Source organism: Scyliorhinus torazame, chromosome 13 (genome assembly GCF_047496885.1).
Source record: "Scyliorhinus torazame isolate Kashiwa2021f chromosome 13, sScyTor2.1, whole genome shotgun sequence".
Classification (NCBI taxonomy): domain Eukaryota; kingdom Metazoa; phylum Chordata; class Chondrichthyes; order Carcharhiniformes; family Scyliorhinidae; genus Scyliorhinus; species Scyliorhinus torazame.
In genome coordinates this window covers 54,458,426-54,472,708 of record NC_092719.1, presented here as the reverse complement: position 1 = coordinate 54,472,708, position 14,283 = coordinate 54,458,426, and the positions used below count along the sequence as shown (strand labels likewise).

Here is a 14,283-nt window from a genome sequence, read left to right as displayed (position 1 = left end):
TATTCACTGTAACCTGTTTTGAAATATGTTTGTAATAAAATACATTTTTTTTAAAAAATGTTGTTCTTCTGCATCTCTCGTTTAAAAACTTAAATCTGTATTCCTTCTTCCGTATACTGCTGAGCATTGTCGTATTGAAAATTCCTGCCTGTTGATACCGCGATCTTCCGGCCACGCTGTGCCGGAAAAGCAGCTCACCGTCGTGCAGCGTGGCCGGTGAAAGCCGGGACACCTCGCTCCCAGGATCCACCTGGCTCGCAAGGTTCAACGCAATCTCACGGGACGTTGCAAGGAGAATCTCCCCCACACTTTTTGGCAAATCTGCATATTAGAGCGAGGCAGCTAGACTTACTCTAATGTACAGATTCCCAAGGCATTCAAAGTTTTGGGATTCAATTCCTTCGGCGAATGCCGTTTGGTACTGATCCCCACAAACTGGGGACCAGGTGGAACGGCACTCGGGGTCTCCAATGGTTTTGCAGGCCCAAGCTGCATGCCCTCTGGGCAGGGTGCTGCCCTGGTACTGCTGGTGCCACCAGGGTATCTTGGCAGTACATGCTAGGTACTCTGCTGGTGCCACCAGGGTGCCATCCTGGCACTGCCAAGGTCCCTAGGTGGCACTGCGAGCTGGCAGGGCACTGCCAGGATGACATTTTCTGTGCACGCACGATTGGGCACACCATGGGTGTTGGGGGTGGGTGGGGACCGGGGGACCCTCCCATTTTGCTTTCGGACTGGGGGGAAGATCATGGTTTTTTTTTGTGGGCCTCGGAGATCGGGACGCCATTTAAAAATAGCATCCCGACCTCTCGCTACAACGTGCAGTTCCGGCGAGCGGAGCTACCCGTTGTAAAAAAAAAAAGGGGCAAAACAACAGGCCTGCGGGCAAAAAAATGGGGCTATGTGCGGCTTCGGCCGCGCGTTTTCCATTTAGGCCCCTTATTCAACATGAGTAGCATTGAGTAACCGTGGGTTTCTCGGCACTGCGAGTGTCAGGAAACGCACGGCTAAACGCACTTGCTGGGGGTTCCCTTTTGGGAAGATTGCGCCCTAAAAGTGCAACACAATTGTGATGTTCACTAACTATTTACTTTCCAAATGTCCAGTGGTTATATTAAATTAGTTCAAGAAAATAAAAATGATGGAATGATTAAAGTTGATAAGTGAAACTGATTTTATTAATAAGTGGCCATGGAGAGTAGCCTGAGATTGTATGTAACATTGATATATGGGAGTTGTGCTTTAAAATTGCGTGGTGTTTTGTGGGGGAAGGGGGGGCGGTGTTGGCTTAGGAATGGGGGAGGTGGTGGTTGGTGAGAGCTTGGGAGGAATGGGGAGTAGCTGCAGGAGAAAAGTAGCACCTGGAGCTTGAGGAGCAAATGAGGTGATTGGCGGGAGGGAGATGGAGAGAATGGTTTCTTCTTTTCCTCGCTTTCTGCTTCACTTTACCTGCTGTTTCTTGGTACTCCTCACACAAAGCACAAAACCACAAATTAGCTGTTTTGGGCTTGTGTCACTGGCCCAGAGTAATTCTTTGGGGACGTAGCTTCAAAACCTACCTTCGTAGCTGGTGATTGTTGTAAAAACCTATCGGGTTCAGTGATGTCCTTTTCGGGAAGGAAAGCTGCCATGGTTATCTGGTCTGACCTACATATGACTCCAGACCCACAGTAATGTGGTTGACTCTTATCTGGTCTAGCAAGCCACTCCATTCAAGGGCAAAATGACGGGCAACATCCCACATCTCATGAAAAAATAATGTCACCTACCCACTTCCCAGCACATAGCAGCTGCAGCACATGGAGGAAGGGGTTTCCTTGATAGGGGTGTGCAGGACATTAATTCTCCTCCATTTGGCTGGGAGCTCTTGGGTATTGGAGCCACTTTCCCTGTGCGGGCTGCCATGCAGCTGAGTGGGATCTGGACATCCATCCCTCAAAGCAAAAAGGACTCTGCAACGGCAGTGAACCTCGTGAATTGAAGATTGAGAGGGTAATAAGACATACATATGAACGGTCAGTGCTAGCTGCAAGTTCCAGAGGAGTAATTAACAGACTCCATGATAACGTGCTCTGTATCAGATTGCTATTTTTCCACATGAGACTCGATAAAAGATTCTGGTTTGGACAAGTCAAAGTGTTTAGTGGATTCCTTCGTAAAGTAAAAAGGACCGAACACAACACAGTCCATTGATACATTCCTACAAAGTGCTGATTTCTTGCTCACTATTAAACATATAGCCATTTTTGTATCATCTACAAATTTCTTAATCATGTCTCCTGCACTTTAAAATCAAAATCAACGATATATCATGAAAAGCAAAGGAACCAGTATTGTGCCTTGCAGAACCCAGTTGGAAGCAACTTCCCAGTAACACAAATGCCTGTTGATGATTATCCTTCACTTCCTGACACTTTTGCTTTAATCCCATGGGCTTTCCGGACCAAGCTTCCACTTGGGACTTTGTCGAAAACCTTGCTGAAATCCATGTAGGGCAGGGTTTACTAACCTTTCCCATTGGTGGATCTTCTGGTTCCACCGATGGTGACTCCCACACGCTGCAGGCTCCCTAGTGGAGAACCACGCAAAGCTTGTAGACATTGGTGGGGACCGGAAGGTCCCACTGGCAGCTAATGGTGAGCCGCCTCTGTCACTGGAAATCACACCCGGGGGTGGGGGGCGTTGGAGAGAGAAATCTCGCCAGCGGGCAAGAGAGAATCCCGCCCGTAGCTTTTCTTGCTTATATAATCTAGGGTAATGAACCTTGTGTCATGATATTCAGGTAAACATCATGATGCAAACATACATACATACTGATGGACAGATCAACGGACCAATCAATACACACACAACACCACAGCCAATTACAGGCAGGAGCATGCACACTATAAAACGGGGAACATGACACTTCCTGCTCATTCCAGCAGGAGACAGCTCAGGGTACAGAGCTCACAGCAAGCCACTCAGACAGCCACCATGTGCTGAGTGCCACTCCAAGATAGTATTAGGGATAGGTCCACAGATTTAAGGGTAATGAACGTACCACAGTAACCAGTTTACCAACAATTGTAAATATTGTTAATAATAAAACGGAGTTGTACCACCCGCAACCGTGTTGGTTCGTCTGTGTAGCAGAGCACCCAACACGACACCTTGGTCACTAGAAACTGAGAACTCCCTTTGCAGCACTTGTTATGTTTATCTGATTAGGTTTTACTTTAGAAGAAAAAGCACCCGGTGTGTGATTTGAATTTGGTGCTTGATTTGGCCTGTGGTGCTGATATTCCATTTTAAAATTTAGCATTGAAATTAATTTATTTGGCAATGTCCAGCTGGCCACAAATTTTCCGGTCCAATGATGAATGAGCACTTTAATCGATTGGCAGGATATAAGTAGTAATCCACTCAGCGATTTCATGTTCCAACAGCTTATTTCCATTTGTATTACTTGGACCTTGAGATAAGGAGCAGAGTAATTATGATTTAGCTGACTGATACCAAATTAGGGCATGGCAGGCTCTGAGGAAGAATTGATGAAGACAGGGTGGATGAACAAGAATGTAAATATGTGGCAGATGCAATTCAACGCAAATAATATAATGTGGGTATATGTGGGAAATTTATGAAAGGAAGTCTACAGTGTTGTGAACAAAAGATGGGCTTTGTATATATGCAGCATTGAATGCAAAAGGGAAGACTAAAAGTAAGTACAGGGCATTGTACTATGTGTAATTCAAGACATTCCATTGCTGGAAAGGGTTAAGTGATGATTCACTGGAATTAAGAATTATAGTATCAAGGAATGCTCAAAGTTGGGGCTCACAGGAATCGAGAAAGTGACGGGGAGGTTGGACGGTTTAAAAACTTGAATGGTTTCTGAGAGGGTTGTGTCTCCTGATTCACAAACTTTAGGGTGAATGAAGGGGGAAGCCGCAACACTATTTTCAACATCAGGTTATTTGATCATGGAACACTTCTATCTCGAAGTTACTGAGGTAGATGCTCACAATATTCAGATGGGAATTGAATAAATGTTTCAAAAATGTAGTGTGACAATGTACAAGGGAATAAGATTAAAATAGTGGCAATTTAAATCTAGTATCAGCATAATCGACAGGCTAGTCTCCCGTGCTGTGACATGATCCCGTACTTTCATGAACATTTTGCTGTTAGTCCGATTTTTTTTTCTTTTCTTTTTTCATTACATGTTTTAAATTGAATCAATTTTACACATCTGCTTACAAGTCGGCATCGCCTTGATCTTGCAGTGGTGATAGTTCCTTGCTTTGAATCTTGTTAATTTATTATCAAGGTGACTTCTTACTGTATCTTTAGCGCAAGAATTCAAAGATTTCTTATTAAGTGTGGCAAACTTGTCATCAGGTTAATCTACCAATTTCATATTGATTTATGGTGCATGGTAACACAAATGTATTTTTGCTGTTTACAGCTTTCAGAAAAAATGTTTGCGAAATACATGTAAAACTTTGCAACGTTGACATTTACATTGAACTTTTTATATAATTGTATTATCAATGGTCTCCGTGAAATTTCCTTAAGTATTGGCTAAAATGCTGCATTCTTCCATTTTGTTTTCCAGCTCCCATGATAAACAGATTTACTCGACGAGTGTCTGGTAGGAACATATTTTGTACTTACAATTCTCCTTGGTGATATGGATACTGGAAGTAAGAATGAAAGTAATGCTGTAGAATTTAACTCTAGCTTTGGCATTTAACAGTCTGATTACAGCACGATATGCTCGAAAGGTGATTGAATTCTGTGCTTCATTGAATCAGTGAATGATAATTATACTGAATTCTGGAATAATGTAATGCAAAGCACAAGCTAAAAAGACCAGTGTTTAATAGCTTCGACCACAGCAAAATTCATTGAAATACAGTATGGGCAGATTCTGATAGAGGAAGAACTTATTGTCAAGGAATGACTTTTCGACCTTTCATTTATCCAGATGACCCATATATATTTGCACCTGTCAATTAGCACTTCCAGACCATTACCAGTGAGCTCTTCTGTAAAATGTCTTGTCCCCATTATGCACACACTCGGAACTGTAAGATATTTGATTGTGTACACTGGATTAGGATTGATTTTAATATAATGATTCAGGTTTTGGTTTCTTTTTACACACAGAGTACAAATCCACAAGCTAGACACAATGAAATGCTTAAAGTTGTCCATTCCTAAGATGGTTCTGGGTTTATTGTGTCAAGGTGCAATTCAGCTGACTATTTAGCTTCTGCTGGAAGTGCAGGATGTGCGATTCATGTTTGTTGTCCTATTTTTGTGACTGCATTGTGAAATGCGATAGCCAAGGTAGTTTTGAGATAGGAAGTGGGACAAGAGTTCAGCATAATTAGTTACATCTTAAATACTAAACAAGTTGGCATGTGTTGTTTTTGAAGGAAAGATCTCATTCCTGATTCTCTTGTTCACGGTAACACCTCCATCAGCCATGCATGCCTTCGTGAGAGATGGCCAAGGAAGATCTTAAGATTTCTGTAACAATTTGGCGAGACAGTCAGGATTGAAGATCACCTGTCTGCCCAGGGGAATACAAGAAATACTGAGGGCTGGATTCTCCGATTTCCAGACTTAAGTGCTGATGCCGGCATGGGAACAGTGGAGTTTTACGCCAGGAAAAACGTTCAACAGCTGCACCGATTCCGGGACAGTTGGGGGGTTAGCAGCATACCGGATGAAGCTCCCGGCTCCCAAGCCAAACGCGGCTGGAGAATGGGCAGGCCCGCACCGTGCAGCATGGCGCCGGCCGCGAGTGGACCTGGCTGCCAAATAATAACCCCTAGTAACCACCCTCGCCGAAGCCCCCCGGAAAAAAAAAGCATGTGTTCCGTGCCATCAGGAACTCGGTCCATTGGGGACGAAGCATCAGAGGAGAGGTTTCCGATGACGCGCCAACGCCTTTCCAACGGCGTGCAGCACTCAATGCGATGACGCCGTTTCGGAGGGGCTGTGTCTCATTTGGGCGCGTAAGGGATTCCTCACTCAATCGCCGATCACAATATCGGCGTCGGGCAAAGGAGAATCCCGTCCTATGTATTTCTTTGTGTCTGCTGCTCAAAAGATTTATACTTGGTCTAATATTTAAAAAAAGGTTATAAACAATATTTGGTCTTATTTTCCAACTTTCTTGAGATCCATTGCAGGTAGTCTGAATATGTTTCAACTTAAAATGTATCCATTGGTCCTTTGGAAAGACGGAAATGTAAACTTTGCGATTATTCTCTTTGGTATTAACATGTCTAATATATTTTAGTGGGTTGATTCGGCTATTTTATTAAAATTCAGCGGGTTGTGAAACCAGTCAAGGTAAATACAAATCGTTTTGCTTTTGAAGAATTCTATAGAGAAAAGTCAAATAGATGTATCTGCTGAATTGCAATCAGAGCAACTTCTAAAAGAGACTACAGTGTTCTTTTTTATATATAGAAGCCTGGTTAAACATCAGCTTATCTCCCGTCATAGAAAGCAAACTAACAGCAATGCCCAAGTGTAATAATGGTTGCAGTTGAGCAGCAATATGAACAGCCTGCTATGATAAACAAAGTTGACAGCTTCCTGTAACTTCATTGGCACTATATTAAGTCAATCTTATTGCAGCATTAAATTTGAAGCCTATCAAATCTATTGTCTGATCGCAGCTAAAATGTCTCATGCACAATCTTTCAGCAGTTATTTTTTGTGAACTATTGCCCATGTTTGCCATATTTGATTCAGGTGTTCGGGCCCACTCTGGTGCTACGAATAAAAGCAGGCTCTCAAAGCTGCAAGTAGAACTGTTGTAACTAGTTTCCAGCAAATGTAGGAGATTTCTGGGTAAGATATTCCTTTTTTAAAAAAAAAACCATTTCTCCTCCAAAGGCCCATGCTGCGACCTTGACTTTGCACCTCCCCAGTCATTAGAAACTGCAGTGGTGCTACTCTGTTACAATCAGCTTGCGACCTTTTGTTCATCAGTTTTACTTCCTTTAATATTTGCTGCCACGTGCTGCCTCATGCTGAGATACAATGTCACAGAGCCAGGCTGCTCTCTGGTACCTACCCAAGTGGCTTTTGTTCATGCATCAATCTATATGGTGGTTATTTGCAAGCTGTTAGAGATGGAAGTCATCAATCCAACATCATCAATTCCAGCACTTGGGAAGTCCCCTTTTTATTTTGCCTTTAGTTCTTGTGTGCTATCTATGATGACTTTGGCAGAAGTCAGTGAAGTTGCCACAAAGCAGAGAGATGGAACCTGGGACCGTCTTTAGCCTCACATTTACTCAGTCATCAGGGAAACTCTGCCATTTTAGTTTATTGAGGAGAATAATCCTAACATTTAAGCACCCACCTTAAACAGAGACATTTTGGGCAGCAATGTGGTGCAGTGGTTAGCACTGCTGCCTCACTGCATGGACCTGGGTTCGATCCCGGCCCTCGGTCACTGTCCGTGTGGAGTTTCCACATTCTCCCAGTGCCTGCGTGGGTCTCACCCCCACAATCCAATTGAATTGGCCAGGCTAAATTGCCCCTTAGTTGGGAAAAAAAGAATTGGGTACTTTAAAAAAAAAAATTTTAAATAGAAAAAGAAAGAGACATTTTTCTCCCCTTTGCATTGAGCCTACGAATCATTCATTCTGAAGCTTCTTAACATGGGCAGAGTAAGGCCTGTCCTTGCTGGAGGTAGATGCGGGATGATTTCCAGCCCTCCATCACACTTTCCCTCTACATTTGTCATTGGATACCTAAACTACCATGTCCTGATGTAGTAATGGTGCTTTCCCTGAGACCCACTTTCCCTGAGACCCACCTCAGACTGGAGAGTTTATGGGAATCCAGGAAGCTGTCAGAGGACTGTAATAAGGTGGATCGATGAGGATAGTGCGTTGGATTTTAGTGAGGCATTTGACAAGGTCCCAAATGGCAGACTGGTCAGAAAAGTAAATGCCCATGGGATACAGGGTAATGTGGTGAGTTGGTGCCAAAATTGGCTCAACGGCAGAAAATAAAGGGTAATGGTCGATGGAAGTTTTGTGGATGGATGGAAAGGTGGGAGGCATGATTGGGAAACTTGTAGATGATTGTGAAGAGGATAGCTTTCGACTCGAGTGATATCGATGGTTTGATTGAGTGGGTGGGAAAGTGACAAATGGAATTCAATCCGGAGAAGTGTGACGTAATGCATTTGGGGAGGACAAACAAAGCAAGGGAGTAGGATTTTGAAAGAGGTAAAGGAAGTGAGACACCTTGGAGTGCATGTCCGCAGGTCCCTTAAGGTGACATTACAGGTGAATAAGGTAGCAATGAAGGCAGACGCAATGCTTTTCTTGGGTGAGATATTGAATATAAAAGCAGGGATGTAATGATGGAATTCTGTAAAACGCTGGTTAGGTCACTGCTGGAATTTTATGTGTAGTTCTAGCCTCCACATTGCAGGAAGGGCATAATTGCTCTGGAGAGAGTACAGAGAAAATTTACAAGAATGTTGTCAGGGTTTGAAAATTGCAGTATGTGGAAAGAATGGATAGGCTTGGGCTGTTTTCCTTGAAACAGAGGAGGCTGAGGAGTGATTTAATGGAGGTGTACAGTTATGAGGGGCCTGGATAGAATTTGCCCAGCAAAGTGGCCAAATGTAAGGGGGCACAGACGAAAGGTGATTGGTAGAAGAATTAGAGGGGACCTGAGGGAAAAATCTCTTCATCCAGAGGGTGGTGAGTGTCTGGAATTCCGCGGCTAGTTGGTAGTGGAGGCAGAAACCCTCAACTCATTTAAAAGGTAGCTGGATCAGCACCTGAAGTGCTGTAACCTGCAAGGCTACAGACCAGGTTCTTGAAAGTGGGATTGGAATAGACCACTAGTTTATTTTCTTTTTTGGCTGACGCAGACATGATGGGCTGAAGGGTCACTTCCCCAATACATCCACACAGAATCACGTTCAATTTCTACAAATTCCTCCAGGACGTGTTAATGTTGCAAATGCTGTGACAGTTAAGTGTATGCTCTATCATAATAATGTGAAGTAAAAACAAAAAACAGAAATGCTGGATAAACTCAGCAGCTCTGGCAGCATCTGTGGAGAGCAAAACAGAGCTAATGTTTCTGTTAACTGTGTTTCTCTGTCAACAGATGGTGCTGGGTCTCCAGCATTTTGTTTTTATTTCAGATTTCCAGCATCTGCAGTATTTTGCTTTTATTTAAGTGCATGCTCTAGTTATGATTTTAAAGCAACTGGTACTAATTAAGGAAAGGTAAGGGCACATACAGTACAATAACCAGTTTCCACCTGTGGAGAGTGGGGGCTCTGTGGAAAGAAAAATAGTTTGCACTGATGTTATACCAGGTTTTGTGAATAAACTGATTAAAGATAGACTGGCTACAGCTCCTTCCTTTACCGGTTGGATATTCAATGAATTAACAGGGCTCAGTCCTTGCCATCTCTCAAACCTTTCCACCTCTTAGTACCAAGGAACATCCTTTCTTGCATGCACCATTTATGGAAGCTGCTCCATCAGTGCAGATGCTACTGCACTTTGTCCAGCTAAGATTATACCCCTCTAGCTCAATAATTGTGACACGGAAGGTTTCCTCTCTGGTTGCATGACCGGGCCATTCTTTTCAACAGAAGAAAATCTCTTTGGTAGAATCCCCGTCATCATACCGGACATTGGCTAAGAGCTGGCAGTCCACTAATATCTGTGGAGTCCTCAATCTACCAGACACATTTTCCACACATTTCTGTTCAAGCACCTGTTCAATATCACCTGACATTTCCTCACACGCCGTTTGATTGCACTATCAGAAAGATGAACTTTAATTTATTTGGCAGCATCGTCTCCCAACATAACCGTCACAATACTTTTGCATGCCGGCGGGAGTAGGGCTTCAGTAATGGTGTGCAGCCTGTTTGATTTTGTTATGAGCTCAGCCATCATGTAACTTTCCTCCTGCACATTATCTGAAACTCGCACACACCACCATAGGTTGATTTTGCTTCAAGTTTTATGTTCTCAGGTGCTTGAGATACAGTACGTCCTTGCTGGAGAGCGAACAGTGCTTTGTGTTAAAATGGAACCTCAACCTACTTGGTACCATTGCAGCATTTGAGAGCTTCACCCTTCAAATTAGGCATTCTGGATTAGGGCAAGACGTATCACCAGTAAACAAAAATCCAAAGGCCAAGTAGCTGTCTCTGTCTGTGTGCAAACCTCGCTTTTTGCTCCTGAGGTTCTGTTCTTTCAGCTACATCTGAACCAGAGCGGGATTCTTCACTGCTCTTCAAAAACTTATTCATGGCAAACAATGGTCAAACATGCCACACTATACAAGAAATGCCCTCCAGTATCAATTTACAAGCACAGTTTTAGCTGTTCTGCCATGCCATGCCAAAAACCAATCCTCCAAAGGATTGTTCAGAATCCAAACCGCGTATGCATCTGGCTAATGTAAAAAAAAATCCAAACTGCCCATTGTTCGTTGGGACTTGGAAATGCCAACCATGGAGCTGATGATGAAGGCTAGTTTTAGTTTATTTGCATTTGCTTTTAATCATTTTGTATCTTATTTTGTGACATGTCCGTGGCACAGCGGTTTTGAATCGCTGTGCTAGAGTTAAGGATGGATTTATTTTTTATGCCTTTCTGAAGGCAGAAAGGTTTGTGTTCGGATATTTTGGACTTTTTAGATTGCTCTTTCCTTGTCTCAAATGATGGGGGAATGGCCTTCATTCCGAACCATGAGATTTGCTGGGGACCAGGCCGTGATCACTCTGGTCTAAGTTGTCCAAAGGAATTGCACAAAATGTTGAAAATCTGAGTTCCTTCCCGCTCTTCTCATTGCAAGACCTGAAAGTACATTCAGCTTTCCAGTTCCCACTTTCAGGAACTGACTCACCATTCCCAAGAGGATTGTCAAAGAAGAAGTGGATGGGGAGGTGCAAGGATCTGAAGTATAGAAAAATTCGAGTAAAATACCATCGGAAAGGGAAAGCTTTTACATTTTGAATGCTCTCCACCTTTACTGGAGCTCACTGGTTGAGTTAGGGTGTTGGGAGTGGTTGATTGTGCCTGTTACTGAGAAATGGAATAATATGTCTTAGTTTATGAATTCTGTTCATCTTGGGAGCATTGGGTAACTTGAAGAAGGTTCCGAAGAATGTTCAACTAGCCATGAATAGAAGCATAGATGTAGATTGGGCTGTAGTCTATCTGAAAGCTATTGCTAAAAGGAGGGGAGTAAATTGACTTGAGATATATTTTATCAATGAGTACTATAGTGTAAAGAAATAACCGCAATCACTAAAATGTTAAACTGTATTTTCTATTGCTGGGAATTCAGTAGTTTTTCACAGTGGAACTCTGAAAATATAAATCACAATGCTCCTTAGCGTGAGTAATTAAAATATGCATGTGGTGTTGGAATTCACTTGAAGCATCTGAACACAGAGGCACTCTGAGCCACAATGGAAGGGTTGAGACATTCTGGTTTCAACACGCCAAAGCAATTTCAAAGAAATTAATGATTTGTTAATGCCATATAAATAGGGAGGTGGAGAGAAAGCAGGAATCTATAGACCAGTGAGCCTAAAGTCAGTAGTATTGGATTGGATTTGTTTATTGTCACGTGTACCGAGGTACAGTATTTTTCTGCAAGCAGCTCAACAGATCATTAAGTACATGAGAAGAAAAGGGAATAAAAGAAAATACATAATAGGGCAACACAATGTATGCAATGTAACTACATATGCACTGGCATCGGATGAAGCATACAAGGGTGTAGTGTTACTGAGGTCAGTCCATAAGAGGGTCATTTAGGAGTTTGGTGACAGTGGGGAAGAGGCTGTTTTTGAGTCTGTTCGTGCGTGTTCTCAGACTTCTGTATCTCCTGCCCGATGGAAGAAGTTGGAAGAGTGAGTAAGCAGGGTGGGAGGGATCTTTGATTATGCTGCCCGCTTTCCCCAGGCAGTGGGAGGTGTAGATGGAGTCAATGGATGGGAGGCAGGTTCGTGTGATGGACTGGGCGGTGTTCACGACTCTCTGAAGTTTCTTGCGGTCCTGGGCCGAGCAGTTGCCATACCAGGCTGTGATGCAGCCCGATAGGATACTTTCTATGGTGCATCTGTAAAGGTTGGTAAGGGTTAATGTGGACATGCCGAATTTCCTTAGTTTCCTAAGGAAGTATAGGCGCTGTTGTGCTTTCTTGGTGGTAGTGTTGACGTGGGTGGACCAGGACAGATTTTTGGAGATGTGCACCCCTAGGAATTTGAAACTGCTAACCATCTCCACCTCGGCCCCGTTGATGCTGACAGGGGTGTGTACAGTACTTTGCTTCCTGAAGTCAATTACCAACTCTTTAGTTTTGCTGGCATTGAGGGAGAGATTGTTGTCACTACACCACTCCACTAGGTTCTCTATCTCCCTCCTGTATTCGGACTCATCGTTATTCGAGATCCGGCCCACTATGGTCGTATCGTCAGCAAACTTGTAGATGGAGTTGGAAACTCCAGGAAAGTTGCTGGAGTAGGAAAGTTGCTGGAGTCCATTATCAAGGACTTCGTAGCACAGCATTTGGAAGCAGTGGTATAATCGGATAAAGTCAGCATGGATTTACGAATTGGAAATCCTGCTTGATCAATCTTCTTTGAAGCTGTAACTGGTCGGGTTGACCAGGGAGACCCGGTGGACTTGGTTTATTAAAACTTTCGGAAGGCTTTCGGCAAGGTCTCACATAACAGAATACTGTGTAAAGTTAAAGCACATGGGATTTCGGGCAGTGTCTTGAGATGAATAGAAAGCTGGTTTGCAGACAGGAAGCAAAATGTTGGAATAAATGGGTATTTTTCGATTGGCAGGCAATGACTAGTGGGGTACCGCAGGATTCTGTGCGAGGATCTCAACTGTTCACATTATATATTAATGATTTGGATGAGGAAACTAAATATATTATCTCCAAATTTGCAGATGATACAAAGTTAGGTGGGAGGGTGAACTGTGAGGAGGATGCAGAGGTGCTTCAGCGCGATTTGGACAGACTGAATGTATGTGGGCATATGCATGGCAGATGCAGTATAATGTGGATAAATATGAAATTATCCACTTTGGTGGCAAAAATAGGAAAGCAGATAATTATTTGAATGGGTGTAAATTGAGAGAGGTGTATACCTCAGCGAGACCTTGGTGTCCTCGTGCATCAGTCGCTGAAAGTGAGCATGCAGGTACAGCAGGCAAATGGTATGTTGACCTTCATTGCGAGATGATCTGAGTACAGGAATAGGGATGTTTTGCTGTAATTGTACAGGACATTGGTGAGGCCACAGCTGGAGTATTGTGCGCAGTTTTGGCGTCCTTCTCTGAGGAAGAATGTTCTTGCTATGGAGGGAGTGCAGTGAAGGTGTACCAGACAGATTCCTGGGATGGCCATAGAAACTTTTAAAATTCTAACAGGATTAGACAGGATAGATTCAGAAAGAATGTTCCCGATGTTGGGGGAGTCCAGAACTACGGACCATAGTTTGAGGATAAGGGAGAAATCTTTTATGACTGAGGTGAGGAGAAAGCCCTTCACCCAGAAAGTTGTGAATCTGTAGAATTCACGACCACAAAATGTAATTTCAAGAAGGAATTAGATAGAGCTCTTTGGGCTAAAGGGATCAAGGGATAGTGGGAAAAGGCGGGATCAGGGTATTGAACTTGATGATCAGCCATGTGAGAGCCTTTCAAATGACAGTTGATTAGGATTCAGAAAAGTCACATTCCTGAGAGAATGAAGTACAGTAAGAAGTTTTACAACACCAGGTTAAAGTCCAACAGGTTTGTTTCGATGTCACTAGCTTTCGGAGCGCTGCTCCTTCCTCAGGTGAATGAAGAGGTATGCTCCAGAAACATATATATAGACAAATTCAAAGACGCCAGACAATGCTTGGAATGTGAGCATTAGCAGGTGATTAAATCTTTACAGATCCAGAGATGGGATAACCCCAGGTTAAAGAGGTGTGAATTGTGTTGTCTACCTCATACACTGCAGGAAAGGATGTCCCGAAGCGTGGTACATTGGCGAGACCATGCAGACGCTGCGACAACGAATGAACGGACATCGTGCGACAATCACCAGGCAGGAATGTTCCCTTCCAGTCGGGGAACACTTCAGCAGTCAAGGGCATTCAGCCTCTGATCTCCGGGTAAGCGTTCTGCAAGGCGGCCTTCAGGACGCGCGACAACGCAGAATCGCCGAGCAGAAGCTGATAGCCAAGTTCCGCACACATGA

At 43.5% G+C, this 14,283-nt stretch overlaps 1 protein-coding gene across 5 annotated transcripts in view; it reads left to right on the top strand.

Moving 5' to 3' along the window:
• The window catches only part of LOC140388029 (cAMP-dependent protein kinase type II-beta regulatory subunit), a 212,224-nt gene that overhangs the window by 65,513 nt on the left and 132,428 nt on the right, over positions 1-14,283 (top strand). For all 5 annotated transcript variants that reach the window (XM_072471534.1, XM_072471533.1, XM_072471531.1 and 2 more), the window contains one exon: positions 4,601-4,636. In XM_072471534.1, coding sequence (XP_072327635.1) covers positions 4,601-4,636 — 36 coding nt within the window. The remainder of the gene's footprint in view (positions 1-4,600; positions 4,637-14,283) is intronic.